The sequence below is a fragment of the Schistocerca americana genome, chromosome 1 (genome assembly GCF_021461395.2).
Source record: "Schistocerca americana isolate TAMUIC-IGC-003095 chromosome 1, iqSchAmer2.1, whole genome shotgun sequence".
NCBI lineage: Eukaryota > Metazoa > Arthropoda > Insecta > Orthoptera > Acrididae > Schistocerca > Schistocerca americana.
In genome coordinates, this window is record NC_060119.1 from 189,050,935 (window position 1) to 189,074,232 (window position 23,298).

The 23,298-nt window shown below is 39.3% G+C and overlaps 1 protein-coding gene across 2 annotated transcripts in view; it reads right to left on the bottom strand.

The window, feature by feature from the left end:
• Positions 1-6,618: 6,618 nt before the first annotated feature.
• The window catches only part of LOC124568236 (putative phospholipase B-like lamina ancestor), a 163,052-nt gene continuing 146,372 nt past the window's right edge, over positions 6,619-23,298 (bottom strand). For both annotated transcript variants that reach the window (XM_047131056.1, XM_047131095.1), the window contains 5 exons: positions 20,289-20,389; positions 19,953-20,114; positions 14,184-14,436; positions 8,907-9,236; positions 6,619-7,244 (listed from right to left, as the gene is read on the bottom strand). In XM_047131056.1, the coding sequence (XP_046987012.1) occupies positions 6,717-7,244; positions 8,907-9,236; positions 14,184-14,436; positions 19,953-20,114; positions 20,289-20,389 (1,374 nt within the window). In that variant the 3' untranslated portion in view covers positions 6,619-6,716. The remainder of the gene's footprint in view (positions 7,245-8,906; positions 9,237-14,183; positions 14,437-19,952; positions 20,115-20,288; positions 20,390-23,298) is intronic.

The following is a 23,298-nucleotide window of genomic DNA, read 5'->3' on the forward strand; positions in this document are numbered from 1 at the left end:
AAGCAGCATCCCCCCCAATCCATACTGTATCATAAGCTGATGTAAGATCTATGAGAACCAGGCTGGTTTTCATCCTGTTTTGGAAGCCTTTCTCTATATTGGTTGTGAGGGACATCACTTGATCACAACAATTGCTACCACCTTGAAAACCCACCTGATATGTAGGAAGGTTGGCTTTGATATATGGAGTTAATCTAGTCAGTAATATTCTAATAGTTTATTGGAGGAACAGAGCAGGGATATCAGTAAAATTCTACAGATCATCTCCAGTCTTTCCAGGTTTCAGCACTTTTTGTTTCTCTCCAGATCTTATGGAGTGCGCCCGTTCCGATGCATTCTGTGCAGAGTGTGGCAACCGTCTTCTTCCTAAAACTCCCATTTCCTTCAAGACTTCTGGTAGGATTTTATAAGGTCTGGCCATTTTTCCTGTCTTCATTTGGCTTCAATGCCTGGGTACTCTCTTCTGTTTCCATTTATTTCAGTTGTCTGGAAATATTTCTTTTTAACTGTGTTTAGTTGAATTTTGGAAGTCTGTTTCAGGACAGTCACAATCTCAGATGGACCAGAACAAAGAGACAACCTGTCAGGCACCATAGTAGCACGTTATTTTTAAAACCAGCCCTGAGCTCCTCCTACAGGAATGCTTAAAACCTAAACTTTCCATTGCTTCCTTCCAGCTACTCCTGCATTCCTCATTCATAGTATTGACCAACTGTTCTGCAGGCTCATCTTCCCTGCTCTTCTTGGACTGTTCCATTAGTGTTTCACACTTTTTCATCCAGCAGGGGTTTAGTCCTTCCTAACTCTATGAGGAATAGCATTTGGGGCTGCTTTGTATAGCAGTTCTGTGAATCTAGGTTTAATGTTTGTAGCTGTCAGATTTCCTCAGGTTCCAATGTGGGATAGGGGAGGCTTTTTATAACTGGGAGTTATAGCTGATCTGCTGGCTTCCTGTGGCTGCCTTGAGGACCATGAGGACTTCTCTTGTAGCTTGCACAGGTGTGGCTGTTGCCTCTCATGTGAAAAAGGTTAGGTCAGTTGTTGATGTTGTGTCACACATCTTTGATTTGAAGGTCGCTGTATCCCTGGGGTCGAAAAGTAGGTGTACGTCCTACTTGTCTGCTCATTCATTTAATCCAATACCTTCATCTATGGACCTCAGATAGCCCCATCTGGTATGCTGAGAGCTTAAATCACTGACATACACTGCTAGACAGTGATCCATGGGTAAAACACCTATGGGCTGTTTCTGTGATGGAGCTTTGTAGACATTATAGAGTGTCATCTCTCCCAGTTTTGTATCTACCACACCTTATGCTGGCATCGTTTTCATGTCTAAATTCCCTAGGAATTCATTCTTCTCTAGGATAGCCATACTGTGCTCATCATGACCTGTGTAGCCCACAGTAGTAAATCCTGGTACTTTGAGTCAGCTGACAATTTAATCATTCAAGAGTGTGACACTTTCTCTGGATACATTTTTTCAAGGATTTCTCCCTTTAGCCTCATACAGCATTCTATGTTGAAATGACATAGTTCGTTCAGTCTCTTCAAACTGAAATTGCTTATATGCTCCATTTGCCTTTGTATGGTTCCGGATGCATTAGTGCATACAGTCACCATAGTTGTGTAGACTTTTCACTGTTGTGCCTTGTTACTGTGTTTTCTGGGGTACACCATCAAAGACAATGAATTCATTAGATATTTCCATCAGGTGAGAATGGAGCAAATAAGCATAAGCTATGAATTTATTTTAATTAAAAACAAATAGCACAGCAAATTTTGTTGAAAGTGACCAAGTATTAATATATATTTATTATGCTGATTAAAATTAAAAATATATGAAAGACCTGCTCATTTTTTTTTAAATTTTTAACAGAGACAGGGACAAGATATCGCTAAAAATTATGAAAAATAATGAAAGATGGAATCAACAACTTCAGGTGAACTCAAGTAGACAAAGTGATACCAAAGACAAAAATCCTAAACGAAATCACACTACACGCCTAACAAAAATTCACAAAAATAATTAATAACTTTAATTGAGCTATATTGCTTAAGTAGAGAGAATGATACCTCAAAAGTAAATTCTAAAAGAAATCACACTACACACCTGATGAAATTTCATAAAGAAACCAAGATTATAAAAATGACTGCAGCAGTTTAAGCTGTCTTCTTAGGTTTCTGCCTAATTCATCCAGAAAAATCATGCCACATTCAGAAAATACAGACAAATATTTATGAGAAGCAAGACAATAAGTATGATTGCTACCCATATTACATGCAGCAGTTTATCCTGTGGTCTTAGGTTCTTCCCTAACCACACACTCAGAAACCGTGACTCATTCAGGATAAGCAATGTAATTTACGCCAGTTTATAAGTTGCCCCAAGCGTTTCAAGGCAGATCCGAAACCCGAGCGTTTCGAAGAATATAGAAAGCTACGGAACAGAGTGAAACAATGCATTCGCAATGCTAAAATCAGGCACGCTCGCTCCCTTGTATGCAGCGATCTGACGCTCACGACTCTATGGAAGAATCTCCGTAGCTTGGAGGTCGGAAAGGCAAAATCGGAAATTACTTTTCATGTGTCAGCTAACGAATTAAATGAATTCTTCTCTGCACCTCTGAATACCAGCACAGCTGATAATTACCGTCCACAAGAATCCCCAAACAGGATAACTAACAACGATACCTTCCATCTAAAACATGTAACAACAAATACGTCAAGAAAAGCAATAATGAGAATCTCTTCTGATGCAATAGGCAACGACAGTATCGGTATAACCATGATTAAGAATGTTTCCGATATCTTAGTACCTGTCTTAACTGACATATTTAATTTTTCCCTCGTGAACGGAATATATCCTACTGCATGGAAAAGAAGCCTAATTCGACCCATCCCTAAGATCGAAAACCCGCAACTGCCTAGTGATTACCGACCAATTAGCATACTGCCTGCTGTTTCCAAAGCACTTGAATATATTGTTCATGACCAAATCACTGAACACTTGCATGAATTCAGCCTATATGACAAATTTCAATCCGGTTTCCGTAAACATCACAGCACAAACACTGCTCTAATTAAAGTAACTGATGACCTGAAATATGCCATCGACAATCGAAAGGCAACAATATTGACGCTACTGGACTTCAGCAAAGCTTTTGACACTGTTAACTTTGACATATTGCTCAGAAAAATGCAACAGCTTAATTTCTCTGATAGTGCAATGAGATGGTTTGAAAGTTACTTAAAAGACAGACAGCAATGTGTTGTCTGCGTAAATGAAAAATCTCCCTGGAAACATGTTTCCTCGGGAGTGCCACAAGGATCAGTCTTAGGACCACTTTTGTTTTCTTTATATGTCAACGATATTTCGTCGGTTCTGTCCTCCTGTAAATATCATTTCTATGCCGATGACCTCCAGCTCTACCTAAGCGTCAGACCTGAAGATGTAAACACTGCAATCGCTCAGATGAATGATGATCTGTCTTCAGTAGTGAGATGGGCGAAAAACCTGGGGCTTAAACTAAATGCAAAACGGACGCAAGTAATCTTAATAGCCCATCAGAAATTAATAAGTTCAGATTTCCGTGAACGGCTACCTCCTATTCTGCTCGACGGTACTCCAATACCATATCAGAAAACAGTGAAGAACTTGGGTGTAACTTTGGATGAGCATCTCAACTGGGTGGAGAATACAGTCGCAGTGTGCCGAAAGACGTCTGCTTGTCTCTATGCTCTCAAAAAGTTTCGGAACATATTTCCACAGGACTTGAAACGCCAGCTCGTGCAAGCACTCGTTCTACCGAACCTCCACTATTGTGATGTGATTCAACAAGGCATGAGTAGTGAAAACAAAAGACGGCTACAGCTAACCATGAATGCCTGTGTGCGTTACACCTGCAACATTCGCCGATATGATCATGTTAGTGCTTCATACTCCGAACTAGGGTGGCTGCGGCCGGACAAATTGCGTGACTACCACACTCTATGTCTACTTCACCGACTCCTCATCGCGCAAGCACCCCAGTACCTTGCTTCAGAGATTAAAAACCTGTCATGTCATCATAATCGAAACACGAGGTCACTCTTATTTGGTATCCTAACTGTGCCCACTCACAAAACAAAAACTTTTGCAAACTCCTTCTCAGTTGCCGCTGTCTGCCTCTGGAACAAACTGCCCCTTATCTTGTGCAAAATTCGATCTCCTGCTGCTTTTAAGAAGAAGTTGAAGCATTTCCTACTATCATCCTCACAAAGTTCTCCACAAAATTAATGTACAAGGACAATCCCCTCATCTGTCAAATAGCAAAGCTAGCGTCTCCTATCTTGCTCCTGAGATGCCTTCCTCTTCACCTTTCTCTATTAGCCACGCAATCTTCTTATCCTTTATATTTCCTTAATTATGTTTCATCATGTCTCTATTCTTCTCCTCCCTTCACCATGAGTCTCCCTCATACTCCCTGCTGCCGGCACTCCTATCTAAAATCTGTCTCTTCAATAATGTCTAATTATAACAGTACTTGTGACCTAAGAATATAAACTCTATATGTATGTATTTTTCCAGGTGTACCTTTCAAATTGTTTATTTCACTTTTTGTACTAGATGTAGTTTAACATGCCTACTAAAACATATGAATGTAAAATAAGTAGAATGCCTGGTTAGATGTAAGAGAGGGCCTGATGGCCCTAATCTTGCCAGGTTAAATAAATAAATAAATAAATATTTGATGACAGGCCACTTACATCCTTCCTGTTGCTGAATCAGGATGACCATTAGCATTGGGTAGTGATGCTAGAGGTTCTGCATTCCCATATATTGCAGCTCCTGCATCAGGTACTCAGATGAATCTCTATACTGAAGAATCTTGCCTGTCACTATGTGTATTGGTCACATGTAGATGAGGATAGTGTGAGTGGTTCACGAATGTCAGGGTTATCAGTCACAGCAACCACCATTGCCCCAAACCTATCAGCCATGGATTGGGAGCATGCAGAATTTTCAGGCCCATTACAAGGGGCCATGTGGTTGATTTTGATAAGATATTTTTTCTCATTTCCCATACATAATAAAAATGCAATGGACCACTAAGGCAACTATTTTTCCTACTGGAGGAGACTCATGAACTCATGTCTCAGATAACAGTCCACAGTTTACTTCTATGAGTTTTCAGCAGTTTTGCACCCATAATGGAATTAGGCAGGTTACCACACCTCCATCTCAGCCTGTGTCTAATGGGATAGCAAAACATTTTGTGAGAATGTTAAGACACAGATGGAAAAAATCTTGACATCCACCCCTATTGATTCTGTACTGAGCTTTTTATCCTCATACTAGGAAACACCACTCCATGATCAAAGCCCAGCAGAGACTTCTGCACAGATACTGTCATCATACCTTGCTAGATTTGTTGCAGCCTTTATCAGCACAAGAAAAAGAAGCAGAAATGAACACCGCAACTTTTGATACATTGTGAATTTATTGGTTATGTTTCTTTGAATTATGTTAAACACACCATAGATGCAGTAATCTGAAATACACAGCACAAAATCTACCGCACTGTGCTACATTGCTATTCCTCTAGATCCATGATACTTGGAATAAGGGTGACGAGCACACCTTCATTTATGCAGGTTTAAGCAGTTTTTGCACATGCGCAACTAGTGTGACATAATTACCTTGCAGGCCAAATACATACGGATTTTATACAAAATGTGCACAGTTCATATTGTGTACAGCTAAACACAACCACTCTTAGCTACAAGTTTACGTCAGTGCCACCAGATGGTAGCACACTGCAGCAGACTTTATCCCCATTTGCTTGACATAAATCCAGCTATATGGTAGCACACTCCTCAGATATTCCTATACACTCACTGTATAGTAAAATTAGATCTGACACCAGTATATGTTAAAGTTGTACTGATAGAAAAACCTATTTTGTAGGATTCTTAATGAGATAAAATATGATAAGCTTTGGATTTTATCATACAGTAATCAATCTGAGGCAGTAAAAAACATAAAGCACATCATTGTTGATTGTGAGGCTGTAGGAATTACTCATGCATCTGATATCTGTTGATCTTGTGGTGAGTCATGTTTATTTGTGCTGCAGGCCCATATTATTCATATGAACATTCACAAAAAGCTGTCTCACTGGTTTCTGGGATATCCATTTCAATATGAGTTTGAAGACAGTGTGCCTTTGGCCATTACGGTTCTCAACATCTCATCTGCATTTCAGTCAAGTGACCATGTTGGTAGACAGTACTACTGCTTGTGTCTGTGTATGTGCGGATGGATATGTGTGTTTGTGCGAGTGTATACCCCTTTTTTCCCCCTAAGGTAAGTCTTTCTGCTCCCGGGATTGGAATGACTCCTTACCCTCTCCCTTAAAACCCACATCCTTTCGTCTTTCCCTCTCCCTCCCTCTTTCCTGATGAGGCAACAGTTTGTTGTGAAAGCTGGAATTTCATGTGTATGTTTGTGTTTGTTTGTGTGTCTATCGACCTCCCAGCACTTTCGTTCGGTAAGTCACATCATCTGTGTTTTTAGATATATTACTATATAAACAACTAAATGTTTGTTATGGAATCCAAAATAAAAGACTTTCGTCAGAGTTGTAAAAAATTCAGTTTTATTCAGTAATAATGGAAGACAGATTTTTAGAATAATCACAAAAAGACAAAAAAAGATATTAGAAAGACACTCTTTAATCTGGCTTCTCAGGGGCAACTGTATAATTTCCATGTTGGTGCCAGGACCATTCTGAAACAAAAATGTTGAAATTCCAAACATCTGGTTGCCCCAGGTGAGATAAATTCACAAAAGAACTAGAAGACCATTTATAAGGAAAGACAGGATATTTGTGATTATCAACATCATCTTGAGGCACATCATTGCTTTCATCATTACTTTCTGCACTTGTATTTGCATTCATACTGAATGGTGGACCAGCAATGGCATAAACTTGAACAGATGTATTTGGCGCCCAGATGGAAACCTTTGTATCAATCACTCCAAGTGGCAGCTTGGGATCGAGTTGTATGTCACCTCTTGGTGCTATCATTGACTGCTCATCTTCAGATAATAAGGTGTCATTGTAATAATAATTTCTCATCAGATACATTATTGTTGCTACATCTGTTGCTCTCTTCTGATCTTCTTTGAAAGACCTTGCTAGTGATGACTGTTCTAGTGTCTGTTTCATGTCGGCACAATGACTTGCATCACAGATGTCCTGAAAAAGGAAGAACATATTACAAAAAAGGATTACTACTTGACAGGTCTATGCTAAATGTGCAGTTATCTCCATTGCACTTCATTCTTTCTGCTGGATACATGCTTTATTTTATTCGCATGCCCTTCAAGATAATTCCATAAGAAAACAAGAAGAAAAAAATATGGTAAAAAAGTCAACTTCCTTCTGAAGACAATGAGAGATACTTCCAAGAGCATAACATGCTTAACTGAGTTTCTTGATAAGTTTTTGAGTACACTACGATTCCATTTTAGTTTTTTGTCTATCTAGACCCCAGTTCACTTTCATTTAACTAATATTTGAGCTATATGTGTGTGTGTTTGGGTGTCATGGGTTTGTGTGTGTGTGTGTGTGTGTGTGTGTGTGTGTGTGTGTGTGTGTGTGTGAGTGTATGTGTGAAACTACCATAGTGAAAGAGCAGTGGCTTTAAGGTTAGGTACACCATTTGTGCACTTGTGTGTGTCCCTGTGTGAAATCAATGAGCTGTAGGTAAGTGGTTGCCTTCTCTCATTTTTATTCATTATAAAAGACAATGTTTTAATATCAAGAATTAATATTGTAGCTTGATTTCTGAAAAATGCAGAGCATTTATTGTGCTTCAGTTTTGCTAGAATCGACTAATGATGAGATTATGACAGTTTTAAAAATTGTTTTTTTGCAAGAGAGAGAGAGGAGAAATAAAATGTGATTCAGTTGTGCATGGATACCAAAACTGAAAAAGAAACTGTCACTATCAAAAGCAGTACCTTGCAGGAGAAAGTTAGAGAGGAGATTACAACATGCTACACACAGGAAGCTGTTCAGAGAAGCCTTGGACCACTAAACGGAGGTGGTGTATGATGGATTGGATTGATTTGGGGGAAGGGATTGAACAGCACAGTCATCAGTCTAATCGGATTAAGGATGTCATGATGATACTTTTTCAATTACAAGCCATATTTCCTGTTGGAACACAACAAGTATCTTTAATGCATTGCCTACTGCAACTTCAGGCCATTGATCATTGCTTATTCTTCCACTTTAAAGGCAGTTTCCTACCTGAAGGGCATAGCTGTACACTGAATCTCAATACACTCCTCACTCTCTTTTGACGAGGCCATTATCAGACTGATGGTGACTCCTTATAATGAAAGTCATCAGCTACCATTGCTGAAATGTGTTCAATAATTTAAGCAATGGCTGGGATTGAATGTGGGACACGTTAATTTGAGAAAGAAATTCCTAAGAATGTATGTCAACAGTAGAACAGTGTAAACACCTGAGATGCGATGTTACAGAAAATACTGACAATATAATAAATGAGGATGTTGTCTACAAGAGTTGGTGAGGAACACCGCATAGAGAAACACTAACTAGAAAAACGTACATGGCAGTTGGACTTGGATTAAGATAACAGGGAATTACTTCCATGATACAGAGGAAAAATTGTAAAAGAAGACCGAGTCTGGAATAAATCCTACAAATAACTGAGGAAATTTGATTTAAATGCTATAGTCAGATGAAGAAGTTGGCAAAGGATGCTGGAGAGGAAGTAGTGGCAAATAACATAAACACTGCCCCAACCCCCCCCCCCCCCCCAAAAAAAAGAAAAAAAAAAAAAAAGAAAACATTCAAGATAGGAGCGTATAATAGACACCTTACCTGGTGGTAAGGTACACCTCTCAGTGAGGCCCAAAACCCTTCAGCAATCAGTTGGTGAGAGACATCTGAAGCCCGGGTGAGACCAGGCAGCTGCTCCACAACACACAGTAGACCATGCAGGTGGTGCTTCTGGTGGCGGCTCTTTTGACTGCCACGACGCCTCCTCAGCCCCCTGTTGGATTCACGGGGTGGCTTCCCAACTTTCCCTGTGTCTAGCACGACCCATTGCCTATTGCCTGTACCACTGTTAGACTCTGCCAAATGGTGGACCCACTGGCGAGCATGTTGTGCCAACCTGTTTGCAGTCATGACTCTTGGACCAGACAGAACCTGAAACAGAGTCACAATCTAGAAACATCATAAAGAATCATACAAACATTTGCTACAACACATTATACGAGGGGCGTTCAGAAAGTAAGCTCCGATCGGTCGCGAAATGGAAACGACTATGAAAATCCGATAAAGCTTTGCACAGATGTGTTGGGTAGTGTCTCTAGTATAACCCCAGTTAGCATCACGTCGCTCTTCTCATTTCTGAGCTCGCAGTGAGTGCGTAAAGATGTCTAGAAAATAGTGTCTGCCGCCAAGTACGAGGGCCTGGTGAGAAATTTCGCCTGAAGCTATGCAGCTAACATTACATAACTGTCGTGCTGTTTCTTCTTCAAGACAATTCTCAGCCGCATTCTGCAGGGGCAATGAAGATGCTCCTGCATCGTTTTCAAATGGAAATGTGAGATTACCCACAATACAGTCCGCAATTGTCTCCCCCTGAGTTTCATCTCTGGGCACATGAACCGCTGTCTTTGAAGACAACATTTTGACACAGACAACGAGGTGTAGGCCAGCGTGGAGAATTGGCGGAAAGCACTGGCGGCTGCCTTCTATGATGAGGCTATTGAAAAGTTGGTACAACGCTATGACAAAAGTCTAAGTCAGAACGGCGACTACGTAGAGAAGTAGCTGAAAGGTGTAGCTAATTGTTACAAGTAAAACATTTCTGATGTTCACTGTGGTTTCAATTTGGCAATCAATCGGAGCTTACTTTCTGAACAGGCCTCGTATGTTGCATACCTACACTGTGCCTTACTTATAGCATTGCTCACTGGAACAAAATATACAGAAGCCACTTTTCATTTCAATACTTGAATTAAAATAATTTCTGTCATACAAAAGGAACATCTGTCCATCATATACTAGTGCAGCAGTAACGACAGGACAAAGATTTCTGATGTAAAGTAATGCAGGTTATGTATTTTATATTTTTAGTTTTAAGTTGAATGCTGAGAGCAAGGTACTAATACCTGCCTGTTATTTTGATTTTTTATGAAATAAGTGATATGCAGCACCAGCACAGTCTGGTGCCATAAACTTAACCGAGTGGTGACATCAGACATAGCAGTTTGGGATGTTGTGACAGAGGCTGTGCACATGGATAATTATGCCTATCAACTACTGTATACAGCTGTAGTGGACCAATTTCTCTAAGCCTTCTATACAGAGATGAATCATTATATAACATTAATACTTGTTTCACAGGTCATGACTACAGCATTTTAAAATGATATGGAGGTGTCAGTTTAACATAACATTTCTTTACATGGCATGATTAAAATCTTTTCCTTTTTTTTACAGTTACTCTGTCGTATCTAAAATTCATCTATTTAGTGGGAGGAGTTGTCATTCAGAAATTATTTTAGTTTGTTTTTAAGTGCTGATTAGCTGTCTATCAGACATTTAATGCTTAACTGACCGACCAAAGATTTTTGTGGGAACATCCCTTTCTGTGACAAAGTCAGGTTTAACCCTGAATAGTGAAGCTCATCATGTCTTCTAGTGTTGTAGCTATACACTTTGCTATTATTTTTGAATTGAGATGGGTTATTGATAACAAATTTCATAAGTGAATATATGTATTGTGAGCGCACTGTGAATATCCCTAGTTCCTTAAATAAAAGTCTGCAAGATGATCTTGAGTAGGCTCCAGCTGGTATTCTGTTTACATACTTTTGTGCAATGAACACTTTTTCTCTTAATGATGAATTACCCCAAAATGGATAACTTCTGATGTTGATCATCTTTGGTTGCTTGGTGACACTAGTGTTTACAGAGAGAGGGGAGAGGGGGGGGGGGGGGGGGGAAGAAAGAGAGAGGAAGAGAGAGGGGGGAGAGAGGAAGAGAGAGGGGGAGAGAGAGAGGGGGGGGGCGGATGAGACACAGAGGGGGGGGGGCAGACGAAGAGAGAGTTTGTGTTGTTGTTGTTGTTGTTGTTGTGCTCAGTCCTGAGACTGGTTTGATGCAGCTCTCCATGCTACTCTATCCTGTGCTAGCTTCTTCATCTCCCAGTACCTACTGCAGCCTACATCCTTCTGAATCTGCTTAGCGTATTCATCTCTTGGTCTCCCTCTACGAGTTTTACCTTCCACGCTGCCCTCCAGTACCAAATTGGTGATACCTTGATGCCTCAGAACATGTCCTACCAACTGATCCCTTCTTCTAGTTAAGTTGTGCCACAAACTCCTCTTCTCCCCAATTCTATTCAATACCTCCTCATTAGTTATGTGATCTACCCATCTAATCTTCAACATTCTTCTGTAGCACCACATTTCGAAAGCTTCTATTCTCTTCTTGTCTACACTATTTATCGTCCATGTTTCAGTTCCATACATGGCTACACTCCATACAAATACTTTCAGAAACGACTTCTTGACACTTAAATCAATACTCGATGTTAACAAATTTCTCTTCTTCAGAAACGCTTGCCTTGCCATTGCCAGACTACATTTTATATCCTCTCTGCTTCAACCATCATCAGTTATTTTGCTCCCCAAATAGTAAAACTCCTTTACTACTTTAAGTGTCTCATTTCCTAATTTAATTCCCTCAGCATCACCCAATTTAATTCAACTACATTCCATTATCGTCGTTTTGCTTTTGTTGCTGTTCATCTTATACCCTCCTTTCAAGACACTGTCGATTTCGCTTAACTGCTCTTCCAAGTCCTTTGCTGTCTCTGACAGAATTACAATGTCATCGGCGAACCTCAAAGTTTTTATTTCTTCTCCATGGATTTTAATACCTACGCCAAACTTTTCTATTGTTTCCTTTACTGCTTGCTCAATATACAGATTGAATAGCATCGGGGAGAGGCTACAACCCTGTCTCACTGCCTTCCCAACCACTGCTTCCATTTCATGTCCCTCGACTCTTATAAGTGCCATCTGGTTTCTGTATAAATTGTAAATAGCCTTTCCCTCCCTATATTTTACCCCTGCCACCTTCAGAATTTGAAAGAGGGTATTCCAGTCAACATTGCAAAAGCTTTCTCTAAGTCTACAAATGCTAGAAACCCTTTCCTTAATCTTTCTTCTAAGATAAGTCGTAGGGTCAGTATTTCATCACGTGTTCCAACATTTCTACAGAATCCAAACTGATCTTCCCCAAGGTCAGCTTCTACCAGTTTTTCCACTCATGTGTAAAGAATTCACGTTAGTATTTTGCAGCTGTGACTTATTAAACTGATAGTTTGGTAATTTTCACATCTGTCAACACCTGTTTTCTTTGGGATTGGAATTATTATATTCTTCTTGAAGTCTGAGGGAATTTCGCCTGTCTCATACATCTTGCTCACCAGATGGTAGAGTTTTGTCAGGACTGGCTCTCCTAAAGCTATCAGTAGTTCTAATGGAATGTTGTCTACTCCCAGGGCCTTGTTTTGACTTAGGTCTTTCAGTGCTCTGTCAAACTCTGCATGCAGTATCATACCTCCCATTTCATCTTCATTGACATCCTCTTCCATTTCCATAATATTGTCCTCAAGAACATCGCCCCTGTATAGACCCTCTATATACTCCTTCCACCTTTCTGCTTTCCCTTCTTTGCTTAGAACTGGGTTTCCATCTGAGCTCTTGTTATTCATGAAAGTGGTTCTCTTTTCTCCAAAGGTCTCTTTAATTTTCCTGTAGGCAGTATCTATCTTACCCCTTGTGAGATAAGCCTCTACATCCTTACATTTGTCCTCTAGCCATCCCTGCTTAGCCATTTTGCACTTCCTGTCGATCTCATTTTTGAGACATTTGTATTCCTTTTTGCCTGCTTCACTTACTGAACTTTTGTATTTTCTCCTTTCATCAATTAAATTCAGTATCTCTTCTGTTACCCAAGGATTTCTACTAGCCCTTGTCTTTCTACCTACTTGATCCTCTGCTGCCTTCACTATTTCATTCCTCAAAGCTACCCATTCTTCTTCTACTGTATTTCTTTCCCCCATTCCTGTCAATTGTTCCCTTATGCTCTCCCTGAAACTCTGTACAACCTCTGGTTCTTTCAGTTTATCCAGGTCCCATCTCCTTAAATTTCCACCTTTTTGCAGTTTCTTCAGTTTCAGTTTATGTTATCTTTCTGAAATTGCTTTGAAAAGTGATGTTTTAAATTCCCATGCACAACACTTAATTGCTGCTGTTTTACCCTGAAAACGTCAGTGCTCCTGTCAAAATATCAGCAATTGTCAACGATGTCACCCAGCTGCATTCCTATAAGTTATTTGAAAATAATAATAGAGGTTGATGAAATGAATTACTTTTGCGCCGCAGTTGGGACTTGAACCCAGGTCTCCTTACTAACTAGGCAGATGTGCTAGCTGTTACACCACCACAGCAATATAGCTAACACAGCACCATAGATTACCCTATTCCAAAGCCCTCCTAACATAAACTTCAGTTCACATGTGCAGCTTATTTTCCCCTCCTTAGATCATGACCCTGAAACAACTAATAATTGAATAAGAAGACTGGAGTGAGTTTCTAGAATGAATCTTCTGTTCTTTTGCAAACTGTGTACCATTTTAAAACTTCCTGTGAGGTTGAAACTACATGATAAAATTCCTCGATGTGTTAAAACTTCTCGACAGGTTAAAACTACTTGTTACGTTAAAACTTCTTGATGGGTTAAAACTTCTCAACAGATTAAAACATCTTGACAAGTTACAACTTCTCAACATGTTAAAACCGTGTGCTGTAAGGAGGTTTTTCTAGAGTTCATTTCCTTTTTCTGAGCCATGTGTTTCTTTTCTGGAAGCTCAAGAACAAAATGTAAGAATCTAAAAATTGAAACTTTGGCATGACATCTGATTACACTGATTTGTCATATGATTATTTTTAATCACCATCTACTCCTTCAAAAACAGAAATTAAAAATAAAATATCATTTACTTTCTGGAACAACAACATTACTTATATGAAAGTATATGAATACTGAAGAAAAATATTTTTACTACTTTACCTGCTGTTGTGGTTTAGATTTTCTCCACAAAGCTCTGTTATAGTTGTTGATTGGAATGCTTGCTATTTTCAGCTGATGATTCTTCCCCTGAGGTGACATACCAGAGATTACATAAAAGTCATCCTGAGAATGGATTGAGCCAGGATAAGATGAAAATTCTATCACTTGGCCAGGTACTATATCAGATACTTCATCGGGTGCCTCATGATAATTTAATTCATATCGCTTAAGAAGTCGTAGCATGGATTGGTACCTAAAACACATCAACAGACAAAACTGTCAACTCTTTAAAATGCAAGGTGTCTATAATGTTGAAGCTATATGCAAATGTGGTACTGGGTTGAGGTTCTGTGACAGTTCACAACAAAAAATTATTATATTGTAACCTTATGCAGCTGAGACTCTATTCAAGACAGAACTGTGGAGATGGAACAAAGTATATAGAGACACTGTTGTAAATCATTGTGTGAGCCATTGTATAAATACTGACAAAAACATTATTAATGTAAAATGGAATAGGTCTGCAAGAAATGGGAAAAACAGGAAAAAATATTGTGACAGTAATGAAATGTTTTGCATAAAATATAAAAACCAAAGACACCAAATTGAAATAAAGAGGTTATATGCTCAAAAGTGTATCAAAAAGAATAAATAATCAAAAGAGAAAGCAAACAGTATACAAGAGAGAAGCAAAAATAAATATTCTGTTTCCTTAACCTGTTATCATATGCTTACGTTACACATAATTCTAAACCTATCACAGCTTAATTACAGTTTATTTTACTAATTTACTAAGTTCAAATTGGTTGTCATGAGAACAAACAGCACTAAGCAGTGTAGTGGCATATATATTACATTTCTGTGCATTTCTTTATTGACTAAAGAAGGGATTGGAATAAATATGAATTGCACAGGAGCCAAAGAGAAATGACTGCAGGAGAAATACGAAGAAATTGAAAAAGAAATGGTAGTTGGAAGGAATGATTCAGCATATAGAAAAGTTAAAACAAACTTCAGTGAAATTACATGGCGTATTCACATTAATGTGACCACTGGTTATGTTCAACATCAATGTGCAATAACCACTAACAGACAGCAAGTTATAGCACTAGCAGTGGATTGCATGTAAAGCACGTTGGAGGGTGCTCAAAACAGTGCAGCTGTCATAATGCAGAAATAGAGCAGTTTATCTGACATCCAAAAGGGGATGAACATTGACTTTCAGGCCAAGGGTGTTAGTATTTCTAAACCAGCTAAGTTTTTAAACTTTTCACATGCTGCTGTGATTGAATTGTACCATGCGGGGCAAAATGGCACAATCCAAAACTGGCACTGAGGCAACTGTAGTGCACAAACTGTAGAGTAGGACATAGATGACAGGGCTGAATGACAGCTGCAGAGATGTATACAGGCAAATACACACATCAAAAAAAGTTTTGCATCACCCCGGTTCCCAGAACTCCTGAAGATAGACGTTGACTGTGGATATTTTATCACAGACACAGTCCCTTTGACTGTTCAGAGATGTCACTCAACCCACCCAAACATGTAAACAACCATGCATAAGCAGCGCCTATTAGACAGAGGGGGTCCGACAGCCAATCAGTTCCAGTCATTCCACCAGCAAGGAGGTACACGGCTCATGTTGTCTGTAGTTCAGCCATACTTAGATGGACAAGACCACAGTTCGATCACATTCACATTGTTACTTTGTGCCAGGATGGGCTCTTAACAAGGGAAGTGTGAACCAAAGCGATGTTGTTCGGACATGGAGGAGATACAGAGAGACAGGAACTGTCGATGACATGCCTCGCTCAGGGCACTGAAGGGCTACTACTGCGGTGGATGACCGCTACCTACAGATTATAGCTCAGAGGAACCCTGACAGCAATGCCACTATGTTGAATAATGCTTTTCATGCAGCCACAGGATGTGTTACGACTCAAACTGCGCACAATAGGCTGCATGATGCGCAACTTCACTCCCAACGTCCATGGCAATGTCCATCTTTGCAACCATGACACCATGCAGCGTGATACAGATGGGCCCAACAACATGCTGAATGGGTCATTAAGTATTGGCATCAAGTTCTCTTCACCAATGAGTGTTGCATTTGCCTCCAACCAGACAATTGTTGGAGACGTGTTTGGAGGCAACCCGGTCAGGCTGAACACCTTAGACACACTCACTATCCAGTAAGTGCAGCAAGGTGGAAGTTCCCTGATATTTTGGGGTGGTATTATGTGTGGCCAACGTACACTGCTGGTGGTCATGGAAGGCACAGTATCAGCTGTACAGTACATGAATGCCATCTTCCGACCAAGAGTTCAACCATGTTGACAGCATATTGGTGAGGCATACGTCTTCATGGACAACAATTCGGGGCCCCATCGTGCACATCTTGTGAATAACTTCCTTCAGGATAATGCCATCACTTGACTTGAGTGGCCAGCATGTTCTCCAGACATGAACTCTATCAAACATGCCTGGGATAGATTGAAAAGAGCTGTATGCTTGGGCCTACTGCCGACACAGACAGTTTACATGGATTAAGGAGACATGGTTGCTGACGTGGCTATTGGAGTGCTGTTCACACATGTGCTCCCATGCTGAAATTGCTCCCACTATGCTGGATTGCCTATGATTCTCAAGTGTTAAATTTACCTTTTGATGCCTCTGTTTGAGATTATCTGAGGGCCATATTTGATTTACTTTAAAATTTATTTTGATTGAAACTTGGCCAATGTCTGCTTATCTTGTCATTTGGATCTGAAATTAATTGTGTCATATGTTCTAGGCCTCCACGTGTATTACTGATCACTGTTGTTGAAGTTGAGTCTTATTTGTGCTGGAAGCTGTTGCTTCCGTGATTGATGTAATGACTACAATGTTACCTATGACCTTGGTAAGCAAACACTAGCAGCCCAGTGAACCTTGGATCATTTGCGTAATTAAGTTCCATAACTTTGATGAGATTTTGGCCCTTTCAAAAAAATTAATATTTATTCTTCTAAATATAATTACTATTGTAGTTGTTTAGGTGTTAGCCCTCAAGATTTGCCTGTTACTTTTTAAGTCACTTAAGTTAATGGGTTTGAGTAACCTGTGATTTCTTGGTTATTATATTATCTTGTTGTGATATTTTATTCTAAGATTAACCAGTTAATTCTCTTAGTAATTCTTATTGTAATATTCTTGTTGTAATACAAAAGTTTTGGTTGGGCATGGGACCATGCTCACGTTGAATTTCTTGTCTTAGTTTGAGCATTTTCATATGTTCTATGATTATCATGTATGAATTATATGTCAGCTTTTTGCTCTTGGCTTTCTGAGCTGTTCGTACTGTTTGGAGATACTGCCCGGGGGTGTTATTTGTAACCCACGGTTCATCAGGCATAGCCTGCCCACATCAGCTGTGTACGTGCACGCCAGCAGTGTACCATTTCCCATCTCACCATAGCCTCTGAGACTTTGCGGCCTCTTGGCTTGATGTGGCATCCCTCATAAGTTGAATTTCTATCTTGTAGCTATCAGGTATTAATTTAACTACAAGTGCCCATTATTCTAAACCATCTTACTCAGATCTGGCCAGCCGTACCTGCCCCTTCCATGTTTTCCCTGTCTGAAATTTGGTTTCAACATAATGTTTTTTAATATTGGTGTAATACTCAATTTGTTAAATGGTATTTTATTATTTTTCCATGTAGTGCCTTGATTATGCACAAAGGACTTCTCTGATTGATCATATATTGGATATTTGTGTTGGCAGTTGTTTCTGTGATTGTTGCATAAAATATCAGTACTTAACAGGCCTCAGCTTGTCAGATACCAGAGTTGTGTAATTTTATGTTATTACATTTCTTGTAAGTTATATTCAGTAATGTCAGGTGCCCTCTTTGGCCAGCCAAATGTTGAAATTGTTATCTTTAGCATTGTTGCTGTCACTGTTTGCCCAGCGCCAAGCACATTTTTGGATTATATTTGATTGTACTACATGCTTGTTAGTCCTTCCTAAGTTAGTGCATTTTATTCATTTAAATTAAATAATTAATCATCAATTGGTTTAACTGAAGAAATTTTGGAGTAACTGCCTGAATCATTTATTTTTATAAGTGTTTTTGGTATCTGTGTAATAAAGGACTGTTGGACTTGTGATAAATTGCTTGCATCTTTACCATGCTTGTTTAGTTGTTTCCTTATCCTGGGGCATCCACTGACATTTCAGGTCCAAAGCCGGATTTATTGTTCAAATTGTTTTCAAACTTTTCTTTGCGTTTTACTGGGAATACCTCTGGCAATGAGAAGTTCACTAAACTAATTTTATTCATTATCTGAATAGGTTCATTCAGTGCCAAACCTTGACTTTCAAGCTTTTTAATACTCACAAGTACATGGGAATAATGAGTACTAATCACAATATTTTTTTTTGTTTAAATACTGGAATCATTTAATACTTCCTTGCACTGACAAACTACAAATCTTCTGTACTATTGGAGTCATTCACTATGCCTCTGATGGCCTCGAAATTTTCACTGGAAAACAATCCGGCTTTGACACAAATTCCCCACCAAGTTACCACTGGTTCATGAGGTAAAGGCACATTTCATAGTTTTTCTTTGTAAGACTTGATGCGAGCAGGAATTTTAAAAATCGCTTTCTTTGCGGGAATCTGGAAATCGTAGAATGATTTTTCTTTTCAAATTCTTTGCATGCCACTAAACAGGAAGACAAAGGCTCTTGTTTTAATGCACCAATAATTAAATTTGCAACGTAACAGACCCAAGTGTTGGCAGTTTTGTCAACTGAAATCCAAATAATGTTGTCCTTGAGTTCATTGCGAATTTTTTTCCTGAACATGTGGATAAGTTGTTGGTTTGTAATTTTTTGCAATGCTGATTCATCAGATATATTTTGATTTAAGCAATATTTGCAAAGGGAACCTTTGAGGATATGGTTTGCAAGTCTGTCAACAGGAATATTACTTGCAATGAATGCCTCACTTAGATCCATGTCAAAGCGTTGCTACTTGCTGCTGTCAATTTTTTTTTTATGGGTCTTTCTTTTGCATTCCTTTAATATAAAGACTTGTCTTGACATGCTAGTCTATTTGCAACTTTTTTGCATGATGCATTTTTGCCACAAACTCTACAATATAAACCATTTCTGCCATGTGTAAATGTTCCCGGATAGTCAGCTATCCACGAAACGAACATTTCTTTTTCCAGGCAGCATGGTGCACAACACATTACACACTACACATAAAAACATTAAACTTCATACAAATAGAAAGAAAGCTAAATTGAAACAGTGGATGTGTGACTAACAACTTGTGTAATTTAATTGTTAGTGATGTTTATGGTACGACATAGGAGGGAATTAAGTGGGGCTGCAGGCAGCAGGTGCATTGGCTCTGCCTGCCTGGTCCTGTTCAGTAATCAGCTGACTAGCCAGCAGTTTCTCAGTTAGCGATCGCACACAGTTGCAGATCACGGTTACTCTGTGAGATATCAAACCAAGATTAAGTTAAATTTTTAAAATATTATAAACATAAAGCAAAAATATGCAGCATCACTAGTTTTTAGTTCAAATTTGCAATAACCAGTGTAAAGGAGCCAAATATGCAACATGCAAATGCATATAATCCACTCTGTAGTAAATACAAATCATAATTGAAGATTGTTTTCTATGCTGTAAAATAGCTCTTAATAAGACTATTTTATTGGGAATATATGACAAAATAATCCATAAAAATAACTCATAAGTTCTTACATTCCTCCAGTATTGTGAGCCATGAAAATTTCTTGAGTATCATGCAAATGTTTCACAAGAATGGATGAGAAATTTGCAGCAGTGAAGAGCCCCAACGAAGGTTCAAGAGTACTGGAGTGTCTCCTTTCCAGATCAATAATGTCAGTTACTGCATTCATCCAACTGTAACACAAAGTTTGGTACTGAACTTCAGTTCTCTGAACTGGAGAGGACCAGCTACAAGAGCATAAAATACCTTCTCATTTATATTTCTTGAACTTACTAACGCAGAAACTGAAGAAAAAAATAATGTGGTTTCATTTCTACTAATATTTAGCAATTATTTCTGTATCTTACATGAAGTCCAAGTGCGGAATATCCAATTCCAGCCTGCTTCTTTCTACTCCTTGCCTCCATCCAACTTCAAGGCCATCTAGTTGCAAGTAGAACAAATGTACCTGAAAATATTGAGTAATAAGCATGTATTCCAGAAACATTAGATAAGTAATAGCAGTGTAAGATAAATTTGATTAACTGTAAATTTACTCATTGAGTTGGAGGTTTCATAGACTTGTGATTACTTTAGATATGTCTTGTGAGGACAGACTGTTCCACAAACAGTAGAAAATTCTAATTGCTTTGAAAAGTGCATAATTTCAACAAACGCTGCAAATAAAGTACCACATCCACCACAAACAGAAAAATTGATAGTCATGAACATGAAATCTACTGTAGAAGAGAAGTTTTGTACAAGGTTCATCCTTTCTTAACAAGAGGCTGTGACTGACAATCTTCTTTGTATCAATATTATCATGAGTCTGTGGTTTTGCCTTGTTTCTTTTCCTACTTATCTTTCAGTGAACACGCTGTGTATTCCAAGGCAGACACTTCAATAAAAAGGGAATGGGGTTTCTCATAGTACTAAGAAGTTGTGTATTATGACGCTTTTTTCCCCTCAAGGTGTGTTCTTACATAGTTATATGCTTCATCACAATTAATTAAACCATTTGGTATGGACAAAAGACAAGCAGTTAATAATAGATTTAAATTGAGATGCATTGATTTCTGACACATAAAGGAGATAGAAAATGAGACAGCTGCTACTAATTTGTGTACATATGAAAAACATTCAATTAGTGGTAGTCGCCTTCAGAGTAGAACTCATTTGAGTCATCTGATGTCTGCTTTCCTTCATTTCACTGCTCAAAATGCTATCTCATTTTTTTTTTCTGTGAGGTTCCACAGGAAGGTCACTATTTCAGTCATCCAGGGCAGTGCAAGAACACATCTGTAATAAACTGTTTACCCAGTGGCACTGGGTTGCTCAATTTTAATGGAACTTGTCACGGTACAAGAACATAATTAAAACAGCCAGAACAGAATTGATCTCCAAAGTCCTCATTGGAGCCAGCCGCAGCACCCAGGATCTAGATATTGTGAATGGTCTTCTGTATGGTCATGCAGGCTGATCCTTACATTCTGGTTGTGTCATTACATCATCTTTACTGTGATGAGCACCAAAGTTAACCCCTCCCATCAAAGCTTAACAACCATCAAATGGGTCTTCAGTTTCCTGGAACCTCCCATCACCAATCTGCACCTATGAAATGTAATAGCGTTTCATACAGAGGACATGGGTGATGTGTCTGTGCTTTTTGCCTTCTTGATGATGGGTCATAATTCTCAACTTCATATGTGATGTCAAACAAGCGATGAAGGATATGATGTGGCCCAAAGTGCTTTGGCAACTTTCTGATAGTCCCACTTTATGTACAGGTACAAAAATTCAAACAAAGTCTCCCAGCCTGTATCTCACTGGCCGGTGCATAGCATATAGTGCTCTCGGCCTTCCTCCCAGGCATCCAGGGACTGTAGTGAAAGAGCTACCTTGCTTCTTCCATCCTGCAGATCAGGTGTTTCATTTAGTCATCTACAGTGTATTCCATATCACTTTGGCCTCAGAATCATAGAGCAGAAAGAACAGCGTGAAGCCTGCAGTGTCTTGCTTTGCTGTGTTGTATGCGAATGTCACAAAAGGCAGTATAGTATCCCAATCTTTCTGTTTGAGAGCAGTGTACATCAAGAGCATATCTGCCAACATTTTAGGCAGTTGTCATCCTGTGGGAGATGTCGCAACGTGAATGTGAGGCACATAGTAGTTGAGGTAGTCGGTGCAGACTATTATCCATCAATTCCCATTTGTGGACTTTGGGAACCTCTCCAAGAGGTCAACACCATTTCAGTATAATAGCATTGTTGCATTTGGGGGGGGGGGGGGGGGCTTATGACGTCCCAGGGGTAGTTGCAATAATACATTATTCTGTCATTGCCATTCATTACAGTGGCTGACCTAGTGTCTAATAGATCAGTAGAGATGTGGCCACTGATACCTGTTCTGATTCAGTCCAGTTTTCACTGATCCCAGGTGACCAGATATTGGACTGTTGTGGAAATACAACAGGATTGCTGGCTGCAGGTGAGCTGGGATAACAAGCAACCATTTCCACCCCACTGGATCATAGATCTACGTATACAATGCCCCATTTATTAACTGGAAGCCTCCTTTGGCTGGTTCCATGGCTTCTACAGTTTTAAGCAATGCTGGATTTTCCCTGTGTCCAACAGCAGTGTCATTTAATGAAGTAATTTCAGATTTCATTCGTGCTGCTGTGTTCTGCCAAAGGATTCCTTGAAAGGCTGTCAGTGTATTTGTGTTTTCATCCATTTTTGTAGACCACTGTGACATCATACTGCTGAAGCCTCAGTGCCTGTCTCATCAGTTGATACAACATACCCTTCAGGCTAATCAGCTAGCATAGAAAATCATGATCCATCAAAACAATGAATGGGTTGACAAATAAATACAGCCATAACTCTTTGAGTTCCCTAACAACTGCAAGGCACACTTTCTTGGTTGTAGAGTAGTTCTTCTTGGAATTTGAGAGTACTCCAAAAGCATAAACTATGATCTTTTCAGCATAGTCCTGGATTTGTTCTAGAACTCCTGCTATCCTAAATCCTCTAGCATCTACGTGAAGTTCTCTCTCAGCATTTTCATCACATAATGCTAGAACTGGTGAAGATGTTAGCATCTCCTTGAGGGCAAGGGAAGATCTTCCTTGTGCCTCATTCCAGGAAAAACATTTGGTGTCTCCCTGCAGTAGATGTTGCAAGGTATGTACCTTGACACAGAAGTCTTTTATGAATCACCAATAGTTTGAGCACATTCCAAAAAACTTCTCACATCAAGAATGCAATTGTTCCTATTTTCCCTTGATTGGGATGAACTGCATTGCCATCATTACATGCCCCCAGATTTTTATTTCTTGGGATTTGAAGAGGCACTTTTTCAGATTCAGGAGACCTT